General features: G+C 48.7%; 1 protein-coding gene across 5 annotated transcripts; it reads right to left on the bottom strand.

Moving 5' to 3' along the window:
- Nucleotides 1-531: 531 nt before the first annotated feature.
- On the bottom strand, nt 532-6989 carry LOC122380122 (ubiquitin-conjugating enzyme E2 N). Of its 5 annotated transcripts, none has more exons than XR_006256286.1 (5): nt 6934-6989; nt 2350-2406; nt 2017-2107; nt 1689-1844; nt 532-1396 (listed from the first exon to the last, which is right to left on the bottom strand). XR_006256286.1 is itself a non-coding variant. In XM_043362954.1 (5 exons), exons 2-5 carry the CDS (start codon nt 2380-2382, stop codon nt 1215-1217), a joined length of 462 nt encoding a protein of 153 aa, XP_043218889.1. In that variant the 5' UTR covers nt 2383-2406; nt 4932-4973; the 3' UTR covers nt 532-1214. The 5 variants fall into 5 exon arrangements, 2 of the variants coding, with proteins under 2 accessions (XP_043218889.1, XP_043218888.1); XR_006256287.1 differs by lacking the exon at nt 6934-6989 and adding an exon at nt 4962-4978; XR_006256288.1 differs by lacking the exon at nt 6934-6989 and adding an exon at nt 4265-4282.
- Between the last annotated feature and the right edge of the window lie 7608 nt (nt 6990-14597).

Raw genomic sequence — 14597 nt, 5'->3', positions numbered from 1 at the left:
AACTCTAATGAAAGTAACTGAAACCATGATAAAAAAGTACCGAAAAACGCATTTGCTTGAGGAACTTTAACCATGCCTCATTATGCCAGGTTACATAGGGCTTTTGGCGAGTCTCTAGCTCATGGATTCTGCCATGATTTCGATGCGGTGTTCTTCGTATCGCTAAATGCGATCATTTTGTCTGTTTAAGAGCGCCATCGGTATATTTTTCGACATTTCCGGCCGACAAAGCAAGCACCTCGCAAAAACCTACATACCTAGGTAAATACATAGGTAAAAATGTATAGGTATTTGGCCGCTTCGTTTAGCCAGTTCACGGCATTCGAGACCTTCACATCGAAGGCAGCTTCGCTATGGGGCAAGCGACAGCCCTCAGCTGAGAGCCGGCGAAATCCGGATCACACCAGCTGAGACGTCACGCTCGGGGGGGGGGGGGGGGGCATCCGCCGCAGTCATAGCTGACAAAGATGACTGAAGGACTCGCGACCTGGCCTGAAAAATCATCTGCGTCTCGCCACCTCACATACCCTGTTCATGTAAGTACACGTATGTATAATGTATATTGGATAGGTACATAACGTCAGAACGGTCCATTCACTAAGCTTCGCATTCAAATTATTCAGCCACTTCTCCACGGTCTGGATAGGACATCCACCTACGGCGAAACATGATACATCAGACAACGTTAAAATCCCGCCCCAACGTGAAACGCTCAACTGTGAAAACGGCTGGCTGATAAGCACGGCTGCCAGACAAATAAAAAAAACCGGTCTTCCAGCGGACTGGCGGCGCACGTCAGGCCGGACAATACGCAAATGCCACTGCGGGCGGTCCGCTCTCAGCCCAGGCGGCGCCACCGTTACACACACTGGTTGTGACCGGTCGGCGGCGGAGGTGGTGCCTGCGGCGCGGCGGGCGGGCTGGTCGGGCCGCCCTATCACAGGCGGGGAGTCGGTACCGTGACACTGGGAATGTGACGGGGTTAGCACAGTTCCGACCGTGGAGACGGGCGCGCGCCGGACAATTACGGGGGCAGGGCCTCTCGGCAGCGCAGACTCCATCGCGGCACCGGGCCGGATGGGGCGCCCCAGCGGGTCCCCGGTCACCCCAGATCCAGCAGTCTTACCCCCGGTACTGCGCCCCTGACGGCCATCCGCCGAGGATCGCGCTCGCCTCCGTCCAATTGGTTGCTAGTTCGGGCCGGCACGGCTGCCTCAGTTGCCGCCCATGGCGTACAGTCGGGTCCAGTCGCGCGCGTTCCGGATCGCCTCCGCCTCGTCGCACTTCCACAGCTCGGCCACGTCGTTGGCGAGCGGATCGTCCGGGTTGGGCGCGCTGAGCAGCGCCTGGATCGAGAGCAGCACGGTTCGGATCTGCAGCGCCGGCGACCACTTGTCTGCGGAGACCGGGTCCGGCCGGGTCAGTCCTAGCTGCAATGCGAACCCAAAGTCCGCAGGAGGCACAGCCATATCCCCGAGAAATACCAGGGGTGGGTGGTGGCTCGTCAAATATGCACATAAATAAAATACGCCAAATATGAAATTTATTGCTCAAATGCTACGGTAGCTTGGGCTGGCAGTGTAGGACTAGGGACTATATCGAAGGGACCTTCAACTGAAACGAGAAATAATTCCCACGAAAATGTGAATTACTTGGAGAAATCCGTAAACACCGCTGACAGAAAGTACCTTTAAGAATGTCAAGACAGATCCTGCCTAGCTTGTCGATGTTCGGGTGGTAGATTTTTGTCATGAAACGAACTTTAGGCGCCGACATCGGGTACTCTTCGGGCAGGAACAGTTCTAGCTTGAATACACCTCCATCAAATGGCGAGCCTTCAGGACCTGACGAAATAAAATCGCGACATTAGTTGAGTTTGGAACGTACCAAACTTTGTTTACTGGAACAAGGCATTGAAATTCCGCCAGCCAGTCATAAGTAGGGCGAAAATGAGTTTCTTGTAGCCACATAAGACAAGCAGCTGAACTTTGCCGACATTTCATTGCGTCAGCTTACCTGTGACCACCACGTGAAAGTATCTGGCATTCTGCTCGTCGGGCACGGCGCTTATCCCCGGAACTGGCTCGGCCATCAATCGCTGGGTTTCCTGGCAATGTTACACAGTCAGTACAATGCAATCCATAACGGCATATACCACCCAACAGTTTTGAATTACTATCGCACAGGTAGGTAGTGCTAGAGTGCTACAAAGGAAAAGCTGTGTGGAAACGTTGGATTCAAACATGATTTAATTAAATCAACTATGAATGCAATGAATTAGATATATTTATCTTTATTTGTGTTATATGTACCTGTATGACTACAAAATACAGATTTAGATATTCTTACCTTAATGATTCGCCGTGGAAGTTGTGAAGCCATGCTGCACTGTAGGGTAGCTATTACCTGGAAAATTAGATATACATATACCTAACTAGAAGAATAGAAATCTGACCGCTGTAATAGAAGCTGATTATGATCTGAATGCTGTAATTTTATTACAGACTAGCCCGCGCGTGCTGGTGAGTCTGAGTTTTCCGTATCATCCTGGGGGGGGCGTTTTCACGCCCCCCCCCCCCATCAAACTCGGCTACTGGGCCACGCAGCGACACGCAGAAAGCGACATTCGAAAGAGTGTCCTGAATAATGAAGAAAACTTTTTTTAGAGCAGGTCAAAAGTCAGGTCGCCAGAGGTCATCAAAGGTCAAATTTTAACTATTTCAGGAAATTTTTTTCGAAGACCCGGCCAGGGCTGCGGAGTCGGAGTCGGAGTCGGAGTCGGTCGGAGTCGACAGTTGTGACCGGAGTCGGAGTCGGAGTCGGAGTCGATATTGGAAACCCCAGCCGGAGTCGGAGTCGGAGTCACCGAAAATCTGTCGACTCCGCAGCCCTGCCAGGTGTGCGGAGTCGGAGTCGGGAGTTGGAGTCGATCGGAGTCGACATTTCTGCCCGGAGTCGGAGTCGGAGTTGGTTTTTGAAAGCCGGAGTCGGAGTCGGAGTCGCCGTAAATCCATCGACTCCGCAGCCCTGGACCCGGCACATAACTCGGGAACCAATACAGCTACAGCGCCGTGGAACAGGGCAGTCGATAGCACTTATAACGCTCTTTCACTGACATGTCCTCAGGTGTGACCTCAGGTCAATGGTTAGGCTCCAGCGGACAATAAAAAACGTTTTAACGAAAAACGTTTTTTTTCTGTAATAACTTTTAACTCAAGAGAGTCATGACTTAACTTTTACCAGCATAGTGTTCCCTCGTGAATACGCGTCGAATGAACTATAATTTGACCTTGAAAGGTCATTTTGAAAATTTGACCTCAGGTCAAAGTCATGACCTGACCAGAAAAGGTCATGTTACTGATCAGTTGATCGATATCGCCGAGCTGAACACATCTGTGGTGTTTTCACCGCTTTAGCATGCCTCTATCAAAAGTTATTGTCAAAAAACTGCTGGGGACCTTTCATGACCTGAGATGACCTCAGAAGCACAAAGAGGGGTGCATTTTTCGATTCATTGTGCCATTTATACCCATAAACTGATGCTTGAGTGCTTAGAACGACGTTCGTCCATAAGAAGTCGAAGAGCATTTCAATTTCCTCCTATTAACTTATAAATGAAGAGGTCGTACAATTGGCCAGACCTTAGGTCACAGATAGCAAAAATTCTGAGACATACATTTTTTTACATACTGTTACTCCTATCAATCGCTGAAAGTTTCAAAGCAATCATTCAGTTGGTTTAGCTATAGTGAGCATTGGAACTTTTTATGAGGTAAGACCTGACTTTGAATGACCCAGGTCTGAAATTTTCACAACATGTGCAGAAAAGACATATTAACAGGTTCCTATGCCAAAAATGGCAGTGTTTTTTTAAATGTTCGAGAAAAACCTGAGGGGGGCATAAACACGCCCCCACCATGGTTTAGGCTAGGATTGGTTTGATAAGGTGATTTAAAATTAGTTCTGATGTTCATTTCACTTATTTTAATACTAGTTATGAAAGAAAATTTCATTTTGTTATCCTAAAATTAGAGATATTGGAAAAAGGAAGAATGATGTAGGCACAAATTTTTACAATCTTGGTAAGCTCTGATATTAATACCACAAAAATACAAATTGACACAACAGATCATTACACTTATGCTCAGAATGTGAGGGAGTTTAACTACCATTCTACTGAGTAAATTTCTATTTTGTGGCTTGACCCATGGCCCATCATGATCTAGGCTGATAGCTAACCAAGATTTACAAAATATGTGCATACCTTTTCTTTTCCATACTTTCAAGGAAAAACAACAATTTGCCTTATGTTGTCAGTTGTTTACTTTGTTCTTTCCTAGGACACTTAACATAATCTTTATTTATTTTAGTTACAAGCTTTTGTTGTCAGGACATAGGTTTACCCTGAAAATATTACAGCATTGACAGTTCATGCTGACAAAATGGCTTGGAACTGTCCAGTGGAATGAAAAGTATCCAATAGCAAACATGTGCATTACACATTGGCTCATGTGTTGGGCTCAAAAATTATTCATCAATGCACAACTGAGTGGTTAAACTCAACATAGATAGGATTGAACAGTCTGCAATGGTTAAGCCCCCGCAGCTCTGGTAGCATCATTTTACGCAGGACCTATTCTATTTTTATTTCACAAAACATGCTACTTAACCGTGTCCCAATTTTACAGTTTGCTTAGCTAACTTGTACTTGTATGTATGAATAACTTAACTTGTATGAATACAGCACAAAAGCTGCTGGTGCCCAAGCTAGTCCCCGTCCCCATGCTACAAGCCGCGGTTGTGCCAATTACGGCGCAAAGCGACAGAAGTTGCATTTAATTGTTCAGATATTTTTGACTACTAAAAGTCGTTCTAGAAGACTTCTCGACGAAATAATCTTATTTTTAATCCAATATATTCCCCTAGAACACTCCCTAGAACGAGGATAAACAAGCCACAACCATCGGCAACTCGCCTCAACGCATCTACTAACTCAAAAATTTAATTGTGTTCTTTTTGGATTATAGTTACATATTCTGCTTGCGTAAATATTTTCATGACAAGACCCTTTGTTTGTCGGGTAACATAATTAAATATGCTTAGAAAGAGAAAGGTTCCCAAATCCCATAGGTTATTTTTTTATTTTTGGATGACTATGATTTGGCCACTGCCACTGGGAAAAATACAAGTCTCGGCCAAAAGCATTTGCAAACGCATGTAAGCACGCATTTTTGAACACCAGCGTTGGTTGTCAAGGTTGTTAAATTATTAACCATTAATTAGCTACAACGCCCATCAGACATAAATTTGCTGTTACACCAGTGAAACGCCCTTTGGGCGAAGAACGAGCGAGCGAGATAGTGAGCCCTGCTCGTGCGGAAGGGCGAGAGGGTACTTCCAACGGGCTTGCGCAAAGCACCCTTCTAACCGGTCGCTAGCGGTGTGCCAAATTTGAACGCAATCGGCCCAGCCGTTCCTGAGATCTGGAAGCGGCATTCTGCACGTGTGCACGTGCAAACGGGGTCCAAACTGACTTTTGCACGGCACCCTACTAACTGGTCCCCAACCGTGTACCAAATTTGAGCGCAATCAGCCCAGCCGTTCTTCAAATTTGAGCCCCCTGCACGTGCGCACGTGCAGTAGCACCTTAACCACAACACATGGGAATGCATTGCCTGGTGGGTGCCTACTTGTATGCCAAGTTTCAGCGAAATCGCCCCAGTAATTACCGAGTTATTAAAATGGGAACAAATTTGACACCTCTTCTTTTTGCATTTTGCACGTGCAGTGGGGGTCACTCACATAGATCAAGAGTGTCCGACCATTGGTATAAGGGATGCAGCTACCCTACAAAAATTACCGCAAGACAATCGCCCAAGCGGCTGCTGAGATATGGGCCTCTCAAAATCACTACTTTTGCAAAACAGCTTGAACACCCTTGACATTTCACGTGGCACGTGCCACGACGGTCACTGAGATGTATCAAAAGTAGTCAAATACGGGGTAGAAGGGATGGGGCTACCCAGCAAAAAAGACCGCAAGCCAATCGGTCCAGCGGTTGCTGAGATATAAGCCTCTCAAAAGCGTTACAGGCCGGGCCGGGCCGGGCCGGGCCGCTCATACTGAGATTTTTCCGTTATATTGAAAAGACTCGCTTCGCTCGCTGCGCTCGCTCGCTGGTAACCAGTAAAACGCCTTTTGGGCGAAGAGCGAGCGAGCGAGATAGTGAGCCCTGCACGTGCGGAAGGGCGAGAGGGTACTTCCAACGGGTTTTCGCAAAGCACCCTTCTAACCGGTCGCTAGCGGTGTACCAAATTTGAACGCAATCGGCCCAGCCGTTCCTGAGATCTGGAAGCGGAATTCTGCACGTGCGCACGTGCAAACGGGGTCCAAACTGACTTTTGCACGGCACCCTACTAACTGGTCCCCAACCGTGTACCAAATTTGAGCGCAATCGGCCCAGCCGTTCTCGAGAGCTGGAAGCGCCCCCTGCACGTGCGCACGTGCAGTAGCACCTTAACCACAACACATGGGAATGCATTGTCTGGTGGGTGCCTACTTGTATGCCAAGTTTCAGCGAAATCGCCCCAGTAATTACCGAGTTATTAAAATGGGAACGAATTTGGCACCTCTTATTGTTGTATTTTGCACGTGCACTGGGGGTGACCCACATGTATCTAGAGTATCCTATTTTTGGTAGAAGGGATGCTGCTACCCTACAAAAATTACCGCAAGCCAATCGCCCAAGCGGCTGCTGAGATATGAGCCTCTCAAAATCACTGCTTTTGCAAAACAGCTTGAACACCCTTGACTTTTCACGTGGCACGTGCCACGACGGTCACTGAAATGTATCAAAAGCAGGGGCGCCGCCACGGATTTTTGACTGGGGGGGACGGACTGACCGACTGAAAACCCAAAAGTAGGCATTCTTACCGTGTCTTTTTCGGCCCGATGCATTCAAAGTTTAAAGCAAATATGCCACTTTTAACATTGGGTTTTGAACTGAAGTAGCAGTTTTGTAGCCTGAGCTGAGACAAGAACAAATCAGAAGCTTTTATGGCCCAACGATCACCCTAGCCAAAGATATCGGTATCGATTTTAGGTTTGAAGACTTAGGTTTTGAAGACCCTTGCCGAGGAATCCATTCCCTTACGGAAAAATGCCAGCCAATCAGCATTCAGCTGGTTTGAACTACGTAATATGATTGGCCAACGCGTAATCAGCTTCCGCTGCAATATCAGGCCTCTACGAAAGACGGTAATTGGTTTTTAACTTCTTATGTAAGAATAAAAATAAAATCCTTTTGCAAATATTCATTATGTTATTTCCTGACCATTTTAAGCATAAAAACTCATAAACCTGTGGCAAAACAACTGGTTTGAGGAAAGTAGTTTAGGTAGGTATTTCCTTTAATAGTCCCGAGACCGAACTCCCACCGAGTACCTACCTATATACACATCTGATGTCCGATTCAATTTTGACACGGCAAAGCCTCTAGTGTTCTATCAGGGTATAATTGCTGATGTATGCCACTAATCTGATCGGTAATGCATATTGCATAGGATGCATACCCGCGTGGGAGAGGAGGCGTTGTATAGTTACAATCTCTCTTTCTGGCTTGTGCATGAATCGGCGCGAAGCGCCGCGAAAATTGGCAAAAAAAAAACATCAGGCAAAACTGCTCCAAAATACGAATTTTGCAGCCCGTTTAACAAGCTTGATACCAGAAAACTTTAGGTCAGGTCACCAAGTCAAGTAGTCAAGTCGCCTCAAAGTTTTGTGGTCCTGTCAACGGTAGGCCTATAGCTTATTTCTTAGAAGCTGAAAATTTAGTGTAGTGTGACTGCAGAACTGTGGGGTCGGAGCCGGAATTAGTCGGAGTGAAAGTTTTGGCCAGAGTCGGAGTTGAAGTCTTCGAAATTGTTCGGATTTTGACTCCGAGGTCGGATTGGTTTAAAATCATGCTCTTGGCTAGTTAGACGAAATATATTATGCCCGTTTTCTGCCAGTCGTGTTATGCGACACACGTTGATCAGTGATCACGATATCAAAAATCGGCAGTTCCGCGATGACGGGTCGGATAAGAGCTGGAGATTTTGTTGGCCGAGGTGGCAGGGGTCAGACCAATGCATGTAGGCCCATACCCCATAGTATCTAAACCTCCTGGACCCTCTCAGATTCGGCACCGTTCCATCTCTTCCATCCTCAGGACAGTCAAATCCTTCTCCTCCACGCCGCGATCCCCTGCTCCGGGCTGGACGGGCAACTTTATCCCATGCGGGAATGGCTCCACTGGAGCTATAGTCCTTTGCCGGGTGCAGTGAGTGCCAGTGGGCTGGGCTGCCTGTTCAATTGGTCGGGTTCAGCCCAAGTGGCTCACTGGCGTGGCTGCCCAGACCAATGTCTCCCACTGATTCTTTCATCCTTCCCGCTCTGAAATGGTCTCATTGGACCGAAGGGCCTAATCAAATTTCGAGTAGGAAAACAACCAGTAAAACGCCTTTTGGGGCGACCAACGGAGCGAGCGAGGGGTGGGCCTTGCACGTACGAAATTGCGAGGGGGTACCTCCAACCAACTTGTGCACTGCACCACCGGTCCCTACTCCCTAACCATGTGTCAACTTTCAGCATAATCGGGTCAGCCGTTCTCGAGATCTGGAATCGACCCCTGCATGTGCGCACGTGCAGCAGCAACCCCCAACTGTGGCACATAGTCAAGGATATGCATTGCCTAGTGGGTGCCTACCTACATGCCAACTTTCAGCGCAATCGGCCCAGTATGTTACCGATATATTATAATTGTTACAAAACTGACCTCTTCGTTTTTCACGTGGCAGGTGCATAATGGGTCACCCACATGCATCGAGAATAGTTCAATACTTGTTAGAAGGAATGAAGCTACCCTACAAAAATTACCGCATGTAAATCAGTCAAGTGGTTCCTGAGATATAAGTCTCGCAAAAGCACGACCACGGCCGGCCGCTCATACTCAGAATTCAGAAATTTTCCGAAAGACTACGCTCGCTTCGCTCGCTCCGTAATGAGTTTGGGGGGGACGTCCCCCTTCCATTCTGAGAGTGGGGGGGACGCGTCCCCCCCGTCCCCCCCGGTGGCGGCGCCCATGATCAAAAGTAGTCAATTACGGGGTAGAAGGGATGGGGCTACCCAACAAAAAAGACCGCAGGCCAATCGGTGCAGCGGTTGCTGAGATATAAGCCTCTCAAAAGCGTTACAGGCCGGGCCGGGCCGGGCCGCTCATACTGAGATTTTTCCGTTATATTGACCAGTATAACGCCTTTTGGGGCGACTAACGGAGCGAGCGAGAGGGTGAGCCTTGCACGTGCGAAATTTCGAAAGGGTACCTCCAAGTGACTTGTGCACGGCACCCTACTAACCGGTCTCTAGCGATGTGTCAAATTTTAGCACAATCGGCCCAGCCGTTCTCGAGATCTGGAAGCGGTACCGTGCACGTGCGCACGTGCAAAATGGGTCCCAACTGACTTGTGTACGGCACCCTACTAAACGGTCCCTAACTGTGTACCAAATTTGAGCGCAATCGGTCGAGCCGTTCTCGAGATCTGGAAACGACCCCTGCACGTGCGCACGTGCAGCAGCACCCCAACTCTGGCACATGGATATGTAGTGCTTAGTGGGTGCCTACCTACATGCCAACTTTCAGCGCAATCGGCCAAGTAGTTACCGAGATATTGCAACAATTATAAAACTGACACCTCTTCGTTTTGCACGTGGCACGTGCATAAGGGGTCACCCACATGCATCGGGAATAGTCCAATACTTGGTAGAAGGAATGAATCTACCCTACAAAACTTACCGCATGTAAATCGGTCAAGTGGTTGCTGAGATATAAGCCTCGCAAAAGCGTCCGCACGGCCGGCCGGCCGGCCGCTCATACTCAGAAATTTCTGTTAATCTAAGGAAAGACTACGCTCACTTCGCTCGCTCCGTAAAAAGACTCACTTCGCTCGCTGCGCTCGCTCGCTCGTAATTACCCATAAAACATGTGTCGCACATGCCCTTTTCTACATTTTGTTTTTGGTGACCTGACCTGACCTGACCTTGACCTTGACCTCTGAATGATATTGTATGCAACGAATATTGTCTTGGTAGCCTAAGAACACGTTTTGGGCAATCAGTCTCAGTCCATGACTCCATTCTTCGGCAACTACGGTGCAAGGCCGATACTGTAGAAACTTGCAATTTGTACCCTTGACCTGACCTTGACCTCAAACTTTAAATTACGTACATGTTTTAAGTTGTTCGTGATGAGATCTTTCGATTGGCGTTTGAATTTTCCAAATCGGACCATTAGTTCGGGAGATAACAGGGGGGGGGGGTAAAATTAACCCCCACCCCCCAGCCCCGCGCGTTCGGCTGGAGACCCCAGCCCCGCGCGGGTTGAAAAAGGTATGCTTTCACGACCTGCAATAAATAAACATCGATTATCCGGGTGGAGACTCGCACACAGCCTGGATAATGGTGGTGGCTTTGACCACCCGATTTCCCTGGGCCACAGCCGGCGGCGGCGCCTCGCAGCCCGTGGTTCTCGGACCTCGGCCTGCCGGCTGCACGGTTTGCACGCGTCAGTCACATGCCGGCCTGACCGGTGACCGGCCCATGGCGCGCCCAGCTGAGCGCTGACGTCACCCAGGTGCGCGGCGCGGTGGTAACAGGGCCGAGTGCGGCGCGCTCGACACGTGCAGCGCCGGTCACGGGCAGGTATAGGCGGGGAGACCCTGCCCGGCCCCCAGTGGCGTGGCGCCACGGGCTGCGAGAGGCCCGGCCCGGCGGCAGATACCGGGCGCAGTGCGCACGCATCAGCCATGTGGCTGGGTTGTCGGAAACATTTGACAAAGATAGCGGAAATATCAGCTGATGCTTGCGAAATATAACCCTCGCCGGCACAGGCCATTTGGCGTCCTTCGACGGCACAAGGGGGGTTGGTACCCCCCCCCTCGCGTTTGGCCCCTGATCGAGCTAGAGCTTCGTGGAAAAAAAAACGAGCGTGTTGCCCGTCACGAAAGGAAGCCGATGATACCCATTTTTAAGGTCCTAGGTCATCGGTTGGCCTTCCAGGTCAGGTCAATGACCCAAAAGTCGGGAAAATCGGGACCTGTTAGAAAGTCGTAAAGTGTGGCTGCTATGGGGTTTTCCGGGGTGCTGATCATGAATATCGTGTTATTTGTGACCACAGATGATGTCTTTAAGCATTTTGACCAGGTCGGATCAGGTCAGGTCAGGTTTACCGGTAGGGGTCGTGACGGGTATTCGTAGTACGTGTCAACCGCCTCTGACAGCTTCGTAACATGTTACGAAGGCACCAAAACTACTTCGTAAATGTTCAAATGGCTGCTAAATTCGAACTCAGCTCCAAAAACTAGCCTAGAAACATGTAAAACTCGAAAAAGTGAACCGAGGTCACCAAAGGTCAATGACCTGACCTGACCTTCAGGTGACCTTGACATCCACCCTAACCCTCGCCGGCACAGGGGGGGGGGGGGTTGATGCAACCCTGAACCCCCCCCCCCCCTAAGGTTTTTCGCAAATAACTCTCGTAAAAAGCGGCCGATCGCGACAAAACTTTCAGTACTCTCGCATTGATCAATTTTACACCTACCCTAAAAATTTCGTGACCCTGACCCAAATGACCTGTGACCTACTTTCCGAGACCATGTTTGGCCGGAATCGCGATTCGGCGTATGTCGCCTCGCATTAGCCTGTGATTTGATGTTGCTCCCATGCATTAGGGTGGATGTCAAGGTCACTTGAAGGTCAGGTCAGGTCAGGTCATTGACCTTTGGTGACCTCGGCTCACTTTTTCGAGTTTTACATGTTTCTAGGCAAGTTGTTGGAGCTGATTTCGAATTTAGCAACCATTTGAACATTTACGAAGTAGTTTTAGTGCCTTCGTAACATGTTACGAAGCTGTCAGAGGCGGTTGACACATATTACGAATACCTACCCGTCACGACCCCTACCGGTTGACCTGACCTGACCTGACCCGACCTGGTCTAAATGCTTAAAGACATCATCTCTGATCAAAACTAACACGATATTCGTGATCAGCACCCCGGAAAACCCCATAGCAGCCACACTTTACGACTTTCCAACAGGTCCCGATTTTCCCGATTTTCGGGTCATTAACCTGACCTGTAAGGTCACTCGATGACCTAGAACCTTAAAATTGGATATCGGCTTCCTCTCGTGACGGGCAGCACGCTCGTTTTTTTCCGCGAAGCTCTAGCTCAATCAGGGGCCAAACGCGAGCGGGGGGGGGGGGTCGTACCAACGTACCCTTCCCGTCGTACCCTTGTGCCGTCGAAGGACGCAAAATAGCCTGTGCCGGCGAGGGCTAATGCATGGGAGCAACATCAAATCACATGTTTGAACGTTTGAAACCACGAAAAGCTTGCAAACGCGCGGCTAATGCGAGCCGACATACACCGAATCGCGATTCCGGCCAAACATGGTCTCGGAAAGTAGGTCACAGGTCAAAGGACATAGTTCACTTTTGGTTAGTTCACTTTTAGCATGGGGTTTTGTGCTGGAATAGGAGTTTCGTAGCTTGAGCTGAGACGAGCACAAATCAGGAGCTTCTACGGCCCAACGATCACCCTAGACAAATATATTCTATTTCTCGTTCCGTAAAGAGTGCCTTGTAGAGGAATGCATTCCCGGCTTATTTCTCTATGCGCGTATTCCTCTAGCAAGGCACCATTGCGTGCCTTGCTGAGGAATGCAGCCACGTCATTGTCAGCTAATCAGCATGCTTCTTACAGCCAGCGCAGCATGTGTAGGTTTTGAATTACGCAATATGATTGGCCAATGCGCCTAATAAGTTATAAGGTTCCGCGTCAAACATTATTTTATATAGGTAAGTTCTTCCTATATGAAAATATATAAAACCAGTATAACGCCTTTTGGGGGCGACTAACGGAGCGAGCGAGAGGGTGAGCCTTGCACGTGCGAAATTTTGACGGGGTACCTCCAGCTGACTTGTGCACGGCACCCTACTAACCGGTCTCTAGCGATGTGCCAAATTTTAGCACAATCGGCCCAGCCGTTCTCGAGATCTGGAAGCGGCACCCTGCACGTGCGCACGTGCAAAATGGGTCCCAACTGACTTTTACACGGTACCCTACTAACCGGTCCCTAACCATGTGCCAAATTTGAGCGCCATCGGTCCAGCTGTTCTCGAGATCTGGAATCGACCCTTGCACGTGCGCACGTGCAGGAGCACCCCAATTCTGGCACATGGATATGTATTGCCTAAGTAGTGGGTGTCTACCTACATGCCAACTTTCAGCGCAATCGGCCAAGTAGTTACCGAGATATTGCAACAATTACAAAAGTGACACCTCTTCGTTTTGCACGTTCGGTCTAGTGGCTGCTGAGATATAAGCGTCGCAGAATCGTGACCACGGCCGGCCGGCCGGCCGGCCGGCCGCTCATACTCAGAAGTTTCCGTTAATCTAAGGAAAGACTACGCTCGCTTCGCTCGCTCCGTAATAATCCTTTTTATAAAAAAGGTTTTATTTTATTTTCTGATCATTTCGATCATAAAAAAAATCATAAATCCATTTCAAAAAACGAATTACAGGAAAGCGAACTACTCTAAACGGCGAGGAGAGACGCCTAACCAGTCATTGTATTCACGGTCGGTTTAATTATTTCATCCCGTAACGCAATAACTCATTAACACATAGCGATTCAAAATCACATTCCTTCATTTCAATCATCCTTCGCATCCTTGCAGGGTGTCTGACTGCGGTCTGTTGGATGAATCACAGACTTCTCTTATATATATATAGAGAAGTCTGTGGATGAATGCACATCAACGAAGAAATTGAACGAGTAGGTAATTCGGCATTCGCAGTACCCAATATCGCTTACCCATCTTATTTCACTCATTCGACACTCACAATATACTTATGTCTGAATACTCTCTGAATGAGTTAAGCGGTTAGTAGGTATCCATAAGGTAACCGGTTCAATAAACGGTTTAAAGTAGACGCTCACCAATCTATAATCGTCTGAGCCGTTTAACCTATTAGACGTTTAACAAATTGTTGATAACAGTGGAATCCGCTTAATGAATCAACGGATAATTACCCAGCCGCTTATTGTGGCCGCTTGAGCTGTTCACGGATTTTCTCCATAGATACCCGTAGGTAAAAAATCCGCTTAATAAATCCACGGACTCCGCTTAATAAAGCCACTTGGGAGTTTCGAAGTCCGCAGTGACACCTCCCCATTCAAAATGTGGCATCCATGATCCAACCCGCTAAAAAAGAACCGCACTGGAGCAGCGGTTGACCAGAGGCGGATCCAGCTCAGAGTTTTTTTTGGGGGGGGGGGCGGCAACCCATAACAATTTATCGATTCTTTCCATGCCTCGTCCATAGGCGTAATGTTAAAATTATGCCGTTTGGGGGGGGGGGGGCAAATGCCCATCCCCCCTGGATCCGCCACTGAGTTTGACTTTCCACGACAGAAGGAGTTCAGGGGTATTAAGAGCGCCATCACCATGCACCTCAGAGAAATGTTCCCGGCAAAGCAGGCACCCACAGCTGTTTCGC

Source organism: Amphibalanus amphitrite, unplaced genomic scaffold (assembly GCF_019059575.1).
Source record: "Amphibalanus amphitrite isolate SeventyFive unplaced genomic scaffold, NRLGWU_Aamphi_draft 000091F_arrow, whole genome shotgun sequence".
In the NCBI taxonomy this organism is placed as follows: Eukaryota; Metazoa; Arthropoda; class Thecostraca; order Balanomorpha; family Balanidae; genus Amphibalanus; species Amphibalanus amphitrite.
This window is presented reverse-complemented; position numbering and strand designations above follow the sequence as displayed.

What these genes read in the sequence shown, in the direction of transcription:
- LOC122380122 (XM_043362954.1), bottom strand. Translation starts at nt 2,382, where the DNA reads ATGGCTTCACAACTTCCACGGCGAATCATTAAG. An exon ending in TTCCACGGCGAATCATTAAG is followed by an intron (nt 2,108 to 2,349) that starts GTAAGAATATCT and finishes TAACATTGCCAG; the next exon opens with GAAACCCAGCGATTGATGGC. An exon ending in CTGTCTTGACATTCTTAAAG is followed by an intron (nt 1,397 to 1,688) that starts GTACTTTCTGTC and finishes CGGTCTCCGCAG; the next exon opens with ACAAGTGGTCGCCGGCGCTG.